The sequence below is a fragment of the Octopus bimaculoides genome, chromosome 24, assembly GCF_046866305.1.
Source record: "Octopus bimaculoides isolate indiv1 chromosome 24, ASM4686630v1, whole genome shotgun sequence".
NCBI lineage: Eukaryota > Metazoa > Mollusca > Cephalopoda > Octopoda > Octopodidae > Octopus > Octopus bimaculoides.
In genome coordinates, this window is record NC_142951.1 from 11,703,851 (window position 1) to 11,720,520 (window position 16,670).

Genomic DNA, 16,670 nt, shown 5'->3' on the forward strand with positions numbered 1-16,670 from the left:
TGGCAGGAATGGTTGTAGAAGTGATGGTAGCGACAGTGCCGATGGTAGTAGTGGTGGTGTAGGTACTCGTAGCGACAGTGCTGATGGTAGTGGCAGTAGTGGTGGCAATGGCGGCATGAGTGGTGGCGATGGTGGGCGGCAGTAGCGACAGTGCCGATGGTAGTGGTGGTGGTGATAGTGGTGGTGGTGGTGGTGGTGGTGGCGTCAGTTTCAGCCATGCCTCCTTTCCTTTTGTCAATTAACTTAACAATGATGATCTTAGAAAAGGAATAGGAAGAAACCTTTGCTTTGTGCACAGTCCCGAACCAACCCCTGATCCCTTTTTAGCAAAGGCAGCAGTTAAAACATTTCCTTTTATCAAGACCTTAAAAGGTTCCATGCAAAAGAACGCAACCCGTATTAAAACATTGTGTCATTACTTCCCTTTTTAAGTCCCCACATTCATTTACCACAACTACTACCACCACTGGCACAAACGCCACCACTGCTGCTGTCGCCATCACCACCACTACTGTTACTGCTGCCACTGCCACCACTGCTGTCAGTACCACTACCAATACCATCACCACCATCCTATCACTGCCACCACTACCATCACCTCCATCAGCACTGCCAACTGCCACCATCCCCGTGTCCACTGTAGCTGCCACCACCACCATCACACCACCATGAGTGACACCACCAACACCACACTACAATGAGTTACATCACTACCACCACCACCACACCACAATGACTGATTATTATTGTTATTATTATTATTATTATTATTATTATTATTATTATTATTATTATTGTTATTATTAGGTGTAGGAGTGGCTGTGAGGTAAGTAGCTTGCTTACCAACCACATGGTTCTGGATTCATTCCCACTGCGTGGCACCTTGGGCAAGTGTCTTCTACTATAGCCTCGGGCCAACCAAAGCCTTGTGAGTGGATTTGGTAGACGGAAACTGAAAGAAGCTCGTCATATATATGTATATATATATATGTATGTGTGTCTATATGTTTGTGTGTCTGTGTCTGTCCCCCTAACATCGCTTGACAACCGATGCTGGTGTGTTTACGTCCCCGTAACATAGCGGTTCGGCAAAAAAAGACCGATAGAATAAGTACTAGGCTTACAAAGAATAAGTCCTGGGGTCGATTAACTCAACTAAAAAGGCAGTGCTCCAGCATGGGCACAGTCAAATGACTGAAACAAGTAAAAGAGTAAAAGAGAATATTATTATTATTATTAAGTTGGTGAACTAGCAGAAATGTTAGCATGCCGGGCAAAATGCTTAGCCGTATTTTGTCTGCCTTTATGTTCTGAGTTCAAATTCTGCCATGGTTGACTTTGCCTTTCATTCTTTCGGGGACGATAAAATAAGTACCAGTTGAGCACTGGAGTTTAATGTAATTGACATATCTCCTCCCCTGAAATTGCTGGCCTTGTGCCAAAATTTTAAATCCTTATTATTATCAAGGCAGTGAGGTGGCAGAATGATTAGCATGCTGGGAAAAATGTTTATTGGCATTTTGTCCATCCTTATGTAACAAAGGTGATCCATGTCTTTTTGGGGGTTGATCAAATGAGTACCAGTTGTGCACTGGTGTCAGTGTAATCAATCAACTTACCTCCTCCCCTCCAAACTACTTGTCTTGTGCCAAAATTTGAAAGCATTTTTATGCAAAGGAAGATGGAAAGAAAAGAAAGAAAGGCAGAAAGAAAGAAAGAAAGAAAGAAAGAAAGAAAGAAAGAAAGAAAGAAAGAAAGGAAGGAAGGAAGAAAGAATGAAAGAAAGATGAAAGGAAAGAAAGAAAGATGAAAGGAAAGAAAGAAAGATGAAAGGAAAGGAAGAATGAAAGAAGGAAAGAAAGAAAGATGGAAGGAAGAAAAGAAAGACAGAAAGAAAGAAAGAAAGAAAGAAAGAAAGTAAATAAAAGAAAGAAAGAAAGAAAGAAGGGAAGAAAGAAGGAAAGAAAGAATGAAAGGAAGGAAAGAAAGGAAGAAAGAAAGTAGGAAGGAAGGAAAGAAAGGAAGAAAGGAATGAATGAAAGAAAGAAAGAAGGAAGGAAAAAAAGAAAGAAACAAAAGGGAGAGAAGAAATAAAAACAAAAAGAGTAAGAAAGAAATGAGAGACAGAGAGAAGATGAGTCAAGAGATGAAAAGGAGAAAAAAAAGGGAACTTTCCAAAGAATAAAAATTTAAAGTGGAAAATAAATTTGGCTCCTTGATTTCCATTTCTGAATTCTGGAGGCTGTGATGATAGTGGTGGTGGTGGCGGTGGTAGTGGTGGTGGTGATGATGATGATGAGGATGATAATGATGATGATGACGACAACGATGATATTAATGATGCTGCTGATGCTATTGTCACTGCTGCTGCTGCTGATGATGATGATGATGACGATGATATTAATGGTACTGATGATGATGGTGATGATGATGATGATGATGAAGACAATGATGATGATGATGATGACAAGGATGATGATGATGATGATGATGATGATGATGGAGGCAGTGGTGCTGCTTCTGTTGCTGTTGGTGTTCTTGTTGTTGTTGTTGGTGGAGGTGGCGATGACAGTGTTGGTAGTGGTGGTGGTGGTAGAGCTTTCTGTTGTTGTTGTAGGTTGATGATGGTGTTTCTGGTGACTGTATTTTTGCTGTTGGTGTTGGTGGCAGTGGTGGTATCGGTAGGTGGTATTGGTGGTGGTGGTAGTGGTGGTGTGAGTGAGTGATGTGATGATGCACCAGAGAGAGAGAGAGAGTGAAAAGCAAAGAAAGAAGGGTAAAGAAAAAAACAAACAAACAATAAAAAGGTGCAAATGAGGTCAGCAGGCCACGATTTATGTCAGATAAGCAGTGGAGCTAATGAAACTATATCACCCACCCCCAACAACTCAGACCCCCACCGGTCCCCTCACTTAACACACACACACACACACACACACACTATCTTCAAATTTTGGTTGTTTCTTTTTCACTTATTAATAAAAGTTCTTATTTTATTTTTACTTTATTTTTGTTTTAGATTATTTATTTATTTATTTTTTTTTTTTTTGGCCATTGCAAATAAAAAGAGCCAATTCCAACACCACCACCACCACCACCACTATGCTGCCACCGCTACTGCAGACTACCAACACCACCAACAACAACAACAACAACACCACTTCCACCACCACCAACAACACCACTTCCACCACCAACAACAACATCACTTCCACCACCACCACCTACACCACTTCCACCACCACCACCACCAGCACCGTCACCACCACCACCACCACACAGCCATTGCCGTCACCATCTCTACCACTGACACCTCCACTGCTACTACCACCAAAGGTACTGCAACCTCCACCAGAATGGCTGCTGCCTCCACCACCACTAACACTGCCACGACTCTCTCCATTATCTTCACAGAAGCATATCCAGATCAGATCAAACATAATCACAGATAAGACTTAGATATAACAACTACAGTAGACAGAATAATTAGTTCGGTCCAGTGGGTTCTTCACCTGGATGAGGTATTGCCCACCCCTTCCATCCCCTACACCCATCCCTGCTCCAGAGGTGGAACAGTAGGTACTGTGAACTTGCATGAGTGTTCTATACACAGCCAAAAATCTTCAAGAGGATGGTGCCAGGTGTCTATGGATGCTCAGGGTTTTCTCAGAAACAAAACATTGAAAGCGAACCAAGTAAAGAACTTAAATATTTTTGAAGCACATTTTTCAAAAATAAGGAAAGAAAAAAAAATGTTTTCCAAGATTAGACACAGGGTATTATCTGTGTATTATCAGTGATAACCTAAATATCCCCTACCCTGTTTTTGGAAGGAAATGATGTTGCTGTTGTGGTTATTGTTCATATAAGGTGACGAGTTGGCAGAATTGTTGGTACATTTGGCAAAATGTTTAGCGGTATTTTGTTTGTCTTTACATTCTGAGTTCAAATTCCACCAGGGTTGATGTTGCCTTTCATCCTTACTGGGGATCGATATAATCAACTTACCCCCTTCCCTGAAATCGTTATTATCATTCTTCATACAAAGGTGGTGAGCTGGCAGAATCATTAACCCGTTGGGCAAAATGCTTAGCAGCATTTCACCTGTCTTCGTGTTCTGAGTTCAAATTCTGCTGAGGTCAACTTTACCTCTCAAACTTTTGGAGTCAATAAAATAAGAACCACTTGAACACTGGGGTCGATGTAAATGATTTACCCACTCCTTTGAAATTGCTGGCCTTGTGCCTAAATTTGAAATCCTTATTATTCTTCATACCTGGTTGAGAAAGGGGTCAGCATAACAGTACAAGTGTTCTCTAAATACTGAAGTACATTACTTACTTAAAGCTCTTCACCCCCTATGAAGAGCATCAATGACATTTCTCCAGGGTTCTTGACTCCAGACCATCTTTTCTTCTCTCAAGTCTTGTTGGTTTTGAATTATCATTCATGCTTCTGTAACTGTATTTTTCTAAGTATGGGTGAAGGCCCTACACAAACCCATTTTACTTCTGGGAAATAGTGATTCATATTAATCCGGCTTCTATCCTTTGACCTGTCCAGCATAGAAAGGCCCTCCCAGGAGCTTCTACTCTGCTGGCACAGCTCTCAGTGTCATTGAAGCTTATAAGCCACCACACCACAAGGACTGAAGTACAATGTAAATATCTAAAAAGGGAGATTTAGGGCTCTATTTGTCAAATATCAAACCTGGTATTTTTAAACATGAGAAACCTCTTCTTGCTAGAAATAGCAACCAGATCTCACTACTACCATTTTAAAACAAAGGGGAAAACATACATTGAATAATATAACCCTAGGTAACCCCTTAAATGACAGAGTGATGAAGGTTGCAATGCTGTTTGATCATAGATCTGCTTTGTGTCATTAGAACTGGCCTGGGCACCACCACCACCACCACCACCACCACCACAGCAACAACACATACATTACATAACATACATACATACATACAAACATACATACATACAGTACGACAATGTACATGTATCACATATATAAATGCACTTTTCAATTGCTGTGTTGTTTGAGTGTATGTGTATGTGTGTGCATGTGAGTGTTTATGTGTATGAGTTGTGTGTGTGTGTGTGTGTGTGGCAATCTCTATCACATTAACGACATTAGCTGCTGGGCCCATTATAATGGAATTTTCTGGAACAACGACATTGACGTCTCATATGGAATTGACATTTTATCGTTTGTAATACGATGACAATGACAACGACCATGGCGACCACCACCACCACCACCACCACTATCACTACAACCACTACCATGTTCACTACCATCACCACCACCCTCAACAACAACAACAACAATAACAAGAAGCAGGACATCACTGCCATACCACCACTTCTACAAGCACTTCTACACCCCCCCCCCATCACCACCACCACCACAACAACAACAGCAACAACAAAAACAACAATACTACACACTATCTACCTCTATCAGCATTGCCACCACCACCACCACCACCACCACAACGACAACGACGACGACGACGACGACCACCACCACCGCTGCCACCACCACCATCACTGCCACTGCTGCTAACACTACAACCACCACCTCTGCAAACACCACCTAAGCTATAGCCACAATTACTATCATCATCATTGATTTGACACCAATTTCTTTTTGCTGATATGGCTTAGATAAGTGTGTCATACAAAAAAAAAAAAAAACATTTCTATTTGTCTTACTTTTTAGATTACATCAATAGCATCTGTCATTGCTTAACACCAGGTCAGCCCTGATCCAGCAGAACTAAGATCTAAGGCTATTCCAGCTGTAGCCATCCCATTCATTTGTCTATCGAAGATTACACTGGCCAATGTATCTTCTATATTTAATCCATTTTGATACCAACCTGTCAAAGAATGCCCTTGGTTTTATGCTAAAAAGCTTCAGGGTTTAAAGTGATCTAAATTAAAACCTTCCCTTCAAAATTTCATCTTTTATCGTTTACTTGTTTCACTCATTGGACTGCAGCCATGTTGGGACATTGTCTTGAAGCTTTGGTCAAACAGATTGACCCTAGTGCTCTATGCTTTCTGAGGTCTGGTGCTTATTCTGTTTCTTTTGCTGAACCACACAGTTATAAAGATGTAAACAAACCAATATTGATTGCCAAGAACTGTTGGGGGACAAACATAAAGACACATAAACACACTCACATATCCATTTGTCTGTCTGTCTGTCTGTCCGTCCATCCGTCCGTCCGTCCATCCATCCATCCATTTATCTATCTATCTATCTATCTATCTATCTATCTATCTATCTATCTATCTATCTATCTATCTTGCTAGCTAGCTTGATAGTTAGCTAGCTAGCTAGATAGATTGATAGGTAAGTATAGACACACACAAAAAACACACGCACACACACTCTCACACACACACACAGACACACGTGCACGCACACACAGACACACAGACACACACAGTGGTCTTCCACACAGTTTCTGTCTATCAAATTCACTCACAAGGCATTGGTTGGCTCACTGAGGCTATAGCAGTAGACATTTGCCCAAGGTGCCATGCACAGGAACTGAACCCAAGCCCATGTGGTTGCAAAGCAAACTTTTTTAACCACACAGCCATTACATATCTTCATAAAAGACCAGATGCATAATAAAAAAAACAAACATTATTTTACAAAATTCTTAATTATTTTCAAAATTAATAGAAACAAGGCAGTGTATTTCAACAGAAATATGACAACAAATGAGTTAAAATGGTCCAGGTGTAACTGCTTTTTGGGGGAAGGGAGAGATTTGGCTGCTATGTCTAGCAGGTGAAGGGACCACCTGATAACTTTCTCATTGCCTACTTTTACTTGTCTTGGTTATTGGACTGTAGCTACTGAGATACCCCACTTGGAAGGTCTTACTCAGTCCGATAGACAACAGTTCATCAACGTCATTATTTAATATCCACTTTTCCAGGCTTGCATGAGTTGGACGAAATTTGTTGAGACAGATTTTCTACAGTTAGTTACAAGCCTCCTCTGTATGTTGCTTCTACTGATTATGAAAAGGCCTTTGATAATGTCAAGATGAATGCAATATTGAAATCTCTAGAAATGCAAGGTCCCAAGGTGCAATACATCAAAGTGTTCAGAGATGCAAACTCTGTATGTATAACAGATATAACTCTGCTATCACCATCAGTTAAGGTCCCAACTGAAAAGGGTGTTAAGTAACAAGATACCATCTCTCCAAATCTCATTACTGCATGTCTAGAATTGGTCATCAAGGTCATTACCTGGACAGGTGGTATGAACATCAATGGTGAGCAACTGAAACACCACCAGCTCACAGATGACCTTGTATTCATTGCTGAAACCACAGACCAGCTGCAGACCATTCTGAGACAGTTGAACACTCGGAGCTTTGCAGTAAGTCTTAGAACGAACTGCATCAAATCGATATATATGCGGTCAGAAGATGTAGTAAAAGACCACATAGAGGCAGGGAGGGATGAAATTGATGAGGTAAAAGAAGTATGCAATTGCCAAGTGGTAGCTAAGAGTTTGGAAAAGGCCATTTGGAAGGCCATTTGGAAGGCCTCCAAAATGATAGAAAAAAGATTTGATTGAGCAATTCGTGTCAAGATGAAAAAGAATGGCCTAATCAAGAAAAATTGGAAGTGTATTGTGATCAGTGGTATGTAACATATAACACCATCTGATAGTCTAGTCAATACTGTAAAGGGCATTTTTCAGTTGCAATCTTTCAAATGCACTCACAAGGCTTTGGTTGATGCAGAACTATAGTAGAAGACACTTGCCTAAAGTGTTGCACAGCAGGACTGAACTCAGTACCATGTGGTTAGAAAGCAAGCTTCTAAACTACACAGCCATCCTTACATCTATAAAGTAGTGATGGGTTCAACCAGGAGCTTATTATTTGTTTATATCAGTGGTTTACAACCGAGGCCTGTATGATTCTTGGGGGTTCACGTAAGATTTTCGGGGTCCAAACAAGCAAACTAACAAATTGGGGATCCAAGGTTGTATTTTAAGGGTCCATGACAAGATTCTGTATCTGATGTATTTAGGTATTGCAAGAAACAGCTAGGTTTCTTTCTCTAAAGTTTTACATAATTCAATGTTTCTGGTCACTGAAACATGTTTTCCCACATGCTGGCTTTACAAACCTATAGATCGTCATTGTTGTCGTCATCGTTATCATCATCATCATTGTTTAATGTCTGCTTTCCATGCTGGTGTGAGCTGGATGGTTTGACAGGAGTTGGCCAACCAGAGAGCTGGTCAGACTTCAATTGTCTGTTGCCGCATGGTTTCTATGGCTGGATGCCCTTCCTGATGCCAACCACTTGACAGAGTCTGTTGAGTGCTTTTTACATGCCACTGGCACATGTACATTTATGCAGCACTGGCACGAGTGCCTTTTATGTGGCACAGGCACCTGTAAAGGACAAGCCTGTATGTATGGACAACAACAATTTTACTTAGCTTGACACATCTCAAGTACAGCAAATCACAACTCCTGGTCCCTTGTCCTTTCCTCAGTGAAACCCAGCGTCTGAATATCCTTTCTCAACAGGAATTCTGAAAGAAGCATCTATAAAACTACTTTTTAAACATTGAATGGCTATGGGGGTCCACCAGAATAAAATAGCAATCAAAGGGGTCCATAGATAAAAAATGGTTGAGAAGAATTGATTTATATCATTCTTGTTACGTTTGCTACTAATCTTATTGCTTTCTTTGCTGTACAATAGGCAAAACATTATGACGACAATATCCAAGAGAACGAAGGCAGCAGGCTGGCAGAAACGTTAGCATGCTGGGTGGAATGCTTAGTGGTATTTCGTCTGCCATTACGTTCTGAGTTCAAATTCCACCGAAGTCGATTTTGCCTTTCATCCTTTCGGGGTATATAAATTAAGTACCAGTTATGCACTGGGCACTGGAGTTGATGTAATTGACTTAATCCCTTTGTCTGTCCTTGTTTGTCCCCTCTATGTTTAGCCCCTTGTGGGAAATAAAGAAATAAGAAATGTTAGCAAGCTGGGCAGAATGCTTGGTGGTTTTTCATGTCTTTACGTTCTAAGTACAAATTCCGCTGAGGTCGACTTTGCCTTTCATCCTTTTGGGGTCGATAAATTAAGTACCAGTTATGTACTGAGGGTCAATCTAATCGACTGGCCCCGCCTCCCACAAAACTTCGGGCCTTGTGCCTAGAGTAGAAAGGAAAATAAAATCCAAGAGAATGACACCAGTCTGTATATATCAGTTTAGTAAAAACAAATGCTGGAAGGCATTCATTCAGACCCCAAAAGGATGAAAGCTAAATGTGATCCAGGCAGGAGTTGAACACAGAATGTAAAAAAGGCCAGAATAAATACCACAAGGCATTTTCCCCAACACTATAATGATTCATTCAACTTACCACCTTTAAAAACAAAAGACAAAGTAACATAACCTACATATCTTTCACTAAACACGTATACAAATTCCCCCTACACACACACACACACACACACACACACACACTCACACAACAACAGAAGCAGCTAATTTTTCAGGTTAATTATTCAATTTTTATTGTTATTGCTGCTGCTACTGTTATTGTCATTGTTGCCATCGCTTTTGTGGTCGTCATTTGTCCTTAAAATTGGATTATCAATTTACTCAAAAATAAAAAAAAACAAAACACACAAAGAAAAAACAATGCAAAAGATTATCCACCTACACCACCACCACCACCACAACTGCCAACCCCACCAGCACCACCAGCACCAGCACCACCACCATCACCGACAACATTTCATATTTATGAAGAGTTTAGAGATAAATATAAATATATTATATTATATTTTACTGAAAGCCCTGACATTTTTAGAGTTTCATTAGTCTAATTCCTTTTTGCATGATTTTATATAATTATTTTAATCGCTATTTATTATGTTTCTTTCTTCTTCTTGTTACATTCATGTGTGTGTGTGTGTATAAACATATATATATACATAATATAATAAATATATTATACATACATATATAAATAAACATACAAATATGATAATTTATATACATAATATATATATTATATATACATACGTATACATATATAAATATATATATATTACTTATATATGCATATATATAATATATATTACATATACTGCATACATACACACATACATACATATGCACACACACACAACCATACACAGATGTATATAAACACAAACAATGCATGTATAAATTGTCTCATGTGTGGAAGGATTTTATGCTTTCGTCAATAAATTTCATTTTATATATATATCTGTATATTTATATATTCATTTCATTTCATTTTTCTCATATTTCACTTTATATATATCTGTATATTTATACATTCATTTCATTACATTTTTGTCATATTTTTTCTGTTGTTATAACTATCAGAATGAAATTATGGAAAAGAAAACAAGGCAAAAAGCTAAAAGCAATTATACTTCTGTAGTACAGACACATAGACATGCACCTCACTGGTATTTTGTAATGAATAAAGAGCCTATATAAAAGCTTTATATCATGATAAAGATAAACATTTCTTTATTTGGCACAAAGGCAATGAATGGGACAGCACAATAAAGAAAAAATGATAATAATAGTAATAACAGGGGTAATAATAGATAATTATAGTAATAAGAATGATAATATTCAGAATAGTAATGTTATCAATAAGCATAGCAAAGACACAAGTTAGGACACATAACAGAGAAAATATTGTGTGTAATGTATGTGTGTGTGTATGTGTACATGTGTGTATATATATATATATATATATATATATATATATATATATATATATATATACACATGCACATGCACATGCATGCACACACACACACGTATATACATGACTATGTATATATGAATGTATGTATGTACAAACGTACATACCTATATATATGTATATAAAATATATATATATATATATATATATATATATATATATATACATATATATACACATACATATGTATACATGTATATATATATATATGTGTGTGTGTGTGTGTGTACATATATATATATATAAGTGTGTATAAATATATACACCCATAAGTATATACATAAGCATATACATGCATACACACACACACACACACACACATATGTATGCATATATATATATATATATATACACTATTTACTCTATTATACTATGTTAAAATATTTCCTTACATTTTCACACCTACTATATAAAGCTGTATACAATAACACATACACACACACACACACACATTCATATACACACAAATAAGTTGGGAATTCATTTCAAGGAATTTTGTTTGTTATAGATTTATTGAAATAATTCAGTGAAAAATCTATTGAGAAGTGAAGCCAAAAAGAAGAATTTAATAAAAGAAAAAGTGTAACTCACTCAAAAATAAACAACAAAGTATCTAACACACAAGCACACACACAGATGTGCGAAGACATATCTAAATGGATGTATGAATACTCAATATTTAACTTCCAACACAAGACTCATGAGAAACTATAATAATCTAAAAGTGGGCAGGTAGAATTTCATTTCATTAAAATAGTTAGAATTGATACATTCAATGCATTTTTATCATCTGGCTTTCTTTTCTTCTCTTTTAAACTTATGAAATAAATATAAACACAATTTTTTTGTATGCATATATATGTATCTGTGTGTGTGTGAGAGCATATACGTACATATGTATGTGTACACACACACACACACACACATACAAATACACATATGTACATAAACATATACATACACACATGCATATACATAATATACACACATACATACATGCATATGAATGTGTATATATCTATACATACACACACAAACGTGCACACATATATATCTGCTTTCATATAGGGAGAGAATTATTGAAAGCTATACAAAGGACATAGAGATAGCAGAGTATAGTAAATGGAAAGATAAAAAGATAGATAGATAAACAAGCATACAGACAAACAGAGTGAGAAAGATCAATAGCTAAGAATGGGTATACATTCACTGGATAACTCATATATTTTTTTTTTCTATATCTGTACGCATAAACATGTTTCTACAATATTGCATTTCATTGGTTGTGAACATACAGATAAACGGTTCATTATATCAGGATATTTTACTTATAAGAAATAAATATTGCCTTCGCTTATGACATCAACATTGTAATTTCCCACCACCATCACCACTCCCACCGCCACCGCCACCACCACCATCACCACTCCCACCGCCACCGCCACCACCACCATCACCACTCCCACCGCCACCGCCACCACCACCATCACCACTCCCACCGCCACCGCCACCACCACCATCACCACTCCCACCGCCACCACCACCATCACCATCACCACTCCCACCGCCACCGCCACCACCACCATCACCACTCCCACCGCCACCGCCACCACCACCATCACCACTCCCACCGCCACCACCACCATCACCACCACCACCACCACCGCCACCACCACCATCACCACTCCCACCGCCACCGCCACCACCACCATCACCACTCCCACCGCCACCGCCACCACCACCATCACCACTCCCACCGCCACCGCCACCACCACCATCACCACTCCCACCGCCACCGCCACCACCACCATCACCACTCCCACCGCCACCGCCACCACCACCATGACCACACCCACCGCCACCGCCACCACCACCATCACCACTCCCACCGCCACCGCCACCACCACCATCACCACTCCCACCGCCACCGCCACCATCACCACTCCCACCGCCACCGCCACCACCACCATCACCACTCCCACCGCCACCGCCACCACCACCATCACAACTCCCACCGCCACCGCCACCACCACCATCACCACTCCCACCGCCACCGCCACCACCACCATCACCACTCCCACCGCCACCGCCACCACCACCATCACCACTCCCACCGCCACCGCCACCACCACCATCACCACTCCCACCGCCACCAGCAGCAGCATTCTCATTATTGTTGTCCTTTTCCGTGCTTTTGCAAGCCAATGGGATTCACTGAAGTGAATTTTCTATAGATGGATGCTCTTGCCGTCATTAATCCTTACCTGTTTCCAAGCAAGGTAATATTTTCCCCTCACCCGGATGTGATTTTATGGGAGATTGCTAACAAACAACACTACTCCTAGAAATGTGTGTGTGTGCATATGTGCATGTGTGTGTGTATGTATGTATATGGATGTGTGTGTGTGTGTGTGTGTGTGTGTGTGCGTTTCTGTGTAACCTTTTCATTGTCGTAGAAGCAAGGTTGTTTATTTCCAGTTTCTTGTGAAAAGCAGAATCGTTACCATTCCGGATAAAATGCTTAGTGGCATTCTGTTTGTCTTTATGTTCTTCGTGTAAATGCTGGTGAGATCAACTTTGCCTTTCATCCTTTTGGAGTCAATAATTAAGTACCAGTTGAATGCTGGGGTTGGATCCTGTGGTACTTAATTTATTGACCCTGAAAGGATGAAAGGCAAAGTTGACCTCAGCAGAATTTAAACTCAAAACATGAAGACAGACGAAATACCCCTAAGCATTTCGCCTGGCATGCTAAAGTTTCTGCCAGCTCGCTACCAGTTATTATCAATGTTATTACTATTAGTGTTATTATAAATGTTAAAAGGTTTAAACTTTAAACAAAACATTACCTTTTTTTCTAAGAGTACCTCACACTAATCTTATTATCTATAATGTTTAGACAAGACATTATTCAATCGGAATATACCATCACATAGGCACAGGTGTAGCTGTTTCGATATCAGCACAGGCATAGCTGTGTGGTAAAAGGTTTGCTGCTCAACCACATGGTCCGAAGTTCAGTCCTGCAGTGCAGCACCTTGGGCAAGTGTCTTCTACACTAGCTTTGTGTTAACCAAAGCCTTATGAGTGGATTTAGTTGATGGAAACTGAAAGAGGTACTGTTGTATATGTGTGTGTGTCTGTGTCTGTGTGTTTGTCCATCACCACCATTTGACAACCAGTGTTGGTACGGTTATGTCCCTGTAACTTAGTAGTTCAGCAAAAGAGACCAATAGAATAAGTACCAGGCTTTACAAAAGACTGATAAGTACTGAGGACAAGAAGCTCAATTAAAATTCTTCAAGGCAGTACCCCATTATGGCTGCAGTCTAATGACTCAAACCAGTAAAAGATATCACACATCAGAGCAGAATAAAGTTGTTCATGATATGTCATAGTGAGACTGAACCTGAGACCTCATGGTTGGGAGGCAAGTTTCCTAACCACAAGGCCATACCTGCACACTATATTGTGTTGAGTCAAAAGTTTTGCACTATATTGGTAATTTAATTCCTTTATTCAACAAATTACAACGAAAGCAGCTCCAAGACTCACTTCCTGTGCTTGCAACACTTTTATCAACCAAGTGGTGGTGGAAGCTTCAGTGAGGGAATTTTTCACCTTGAAAGACAAGAATTGGTAACGGTATGGGATCAAAGAACTGGCAGAAAGGTGACTTCAAATGGCGAAACATAGTGGCCTCTACTTTGAATGCTGGGCAGCTTTTATTGGAACTTAATGAATAAAACCAATACGTTAGCAAAATATTGAACAACTTTTAACTTAACACAATATTTCTAGCTCTGTTACCATCACTGCAAAGAGAAGTAATATGCTAATGTGTGATAGTTCCAGAGGAGTGAGGTAACAACAGAGTATCGGAAAATAGTGTGTATCTGTGATTGTTTGTGTTTGTGAGTGTGTGTGTGTGTAAGAGAGAGAGACACAGAAAATAAAGAAGAGGGACAGAAAAAGAAAACAAAGAAAGACAGGAAGAAGGGGAGGAGCAAGCAGCAAAAAGAAGGGAGGAAAGATCCAACTTACCGATATGCACTGTCATCCATCAGTTTGGAACGATTTATTTTCCTGCAATCTGTGAAGCGGAACGATAACTGCTGTAGTTCCTCAGCCCAAGTGTGTAAGTTGCCACTGCCAAATAATGCTAGGCCACCACCACCTGAATAAACATGCAAAGGAAGAACGCAGTTAGTAGGGTGGGTGTGTGTGGGTGTGTGCGTGTGTGTGTGTGTGTGCGTGTGTATGTGTGTGTATGTGTGCATGTCTGTGTCTTTGTGACAGTATGTTTATGTGAGAGTGAGTGTGTGTGTGTGCATATGTGTGTGTGTGTGTCTGTGTGAGAGTGTGTGTGTGAGAGTGTGTGTGTGTGTGTGTTTGTATGTGTGTGTGTGTGTGTGCGTGCGTGTGTGCATGCATGTGTGTATGTGTGCATGTCTGTGTGTTTGTGACAGTATGTTTATGTGAGAGTGAGTGTGTGTGTGTGTGTGTGTGTGTGTGCATATGTGTGTGTGTGTGTCTGTGTGTGAGTGTGTGTGTGTGTGTCTGTGTGTGAGTGTGTGTGTGTGTGTGTATGTGTGTGTATGTGTGCATGTCTGTGTGTTTGTGACAGTATGTTTATGTGAGAGTGAGTGTGTGTGTGTGCATATGCGTGTGTGTGTGTCTGTGTGAGTGTGTGTGTGTGTGTGTCTGTGTGAGAGTGTGTGTGTGTGTCTGTGTGAGAGTATGTGTGTGTGTGTTTGTGTGAGAGTGTGTGTGTGTGTGTGTATGTGTGCATGTCTGTGTGTTTGTGACAGTATGTTTATGTGAGAGTGAGTGTGTGTGTGCATATGTGTGTGTGTGAGTGTGTGTGTGTGTGTGTGAGAGTGTGTGTGTGTGAGAGAGTGTGTGTGTGTGTCTGTGTGAGAGTATGTGTGTGTGTCTGTGTGAGAGTGTGTGTGTGTGTGCGTGTGTGTGCACACTTGTGTGTGTGCATGCATGTATGTGTGGCTGTGTCTGTATGAGAATGAGTGTTTGTGTGTATAAGTGCATGTACACATGTCTGTGTGTGCGTGTATATGTGCAATGTATGTTTAAATGTGTGTGTATGCATGTGTGTGTATGTTTGTGTGTGTGCACGTGTGTATGTTTGTTTGTGCATGTATGCATATGTGTTTATATGTACTGATGTGTACATATACATGCATGAGTATCTATATGTAAGTGTGAATGTGTATGTCTGTGTGAGTGTGTATTTGTATGTCCGTATGAGTGCATATGTATATGTGTATGTATGTATTGTGTGTGTATGTATGCATAAGTCTTCCTGTAAGAAAGAAGCTGGTTTCACACGAAGATACAAAGCTCCATCATTGGAATGTAGATAACAAAAGCAAATTTCACATTTGAACTTCAGAAAAGTTTTGCATGTTTTTACTGTTCCACAAACAGATTGCTTTTGTAATGTGCATGTTTGCTGGTTGATTTACTTTCCTGAAAACCCCAGTCTTTCATACATTCAGGGTCAATATAACAAAGTATCAATCAAATACTGGGGATCAATAGGATCAACTTGCCATTTCTCCTCAAAATTGTACCAAAATTAGGAAGAATTATTCTTTGTTCTTTATCTTTTACTTGTTTCAGCCATTAGACTATGGCCATGCTTCAAGAATTTTTAGTCAAATGAATCAATTCCAGTACTTATTTTTTAAGCCTGCTACTTATTCTATCAGTCGCTTTTGCCAAACTGTTAAGTTACAGGGACATAAACGAGCTAACACTTGTTGTCAAGCAGTAGTGGGGAACAAACACAGACACAAAGCCACACTCATACACACAC

At 39.8% G+C, this 16,670-nt stretch overlaps 1 protein-coding gene across 3 annotated transcripts in view; it reads right to left on the minus strand.

Moving 5' to 3' along the window:
• LOC106882750 (uncharacterized) overlaps positions 1 to 16,670 on the minus strand; it is a 176,212-nt gene that overhangs the window by 54,497 nt on the left and 105,045 nt on the right. For all 3 annotated transcript variants that reach the window (XM_089341209.1, XM_014933526.3, XM_014933525.3), the window contains exon 3: positions 14,879 to 15,011. In XM_089341209.1, coding sequence (XP_089197335.1) covers positions 14,879 to 15,011 — 133 coding nt within the window. The remainder of the gene's footprint in view (positions 1 to 14,878; positions 15,012 to 16,670) is intronic.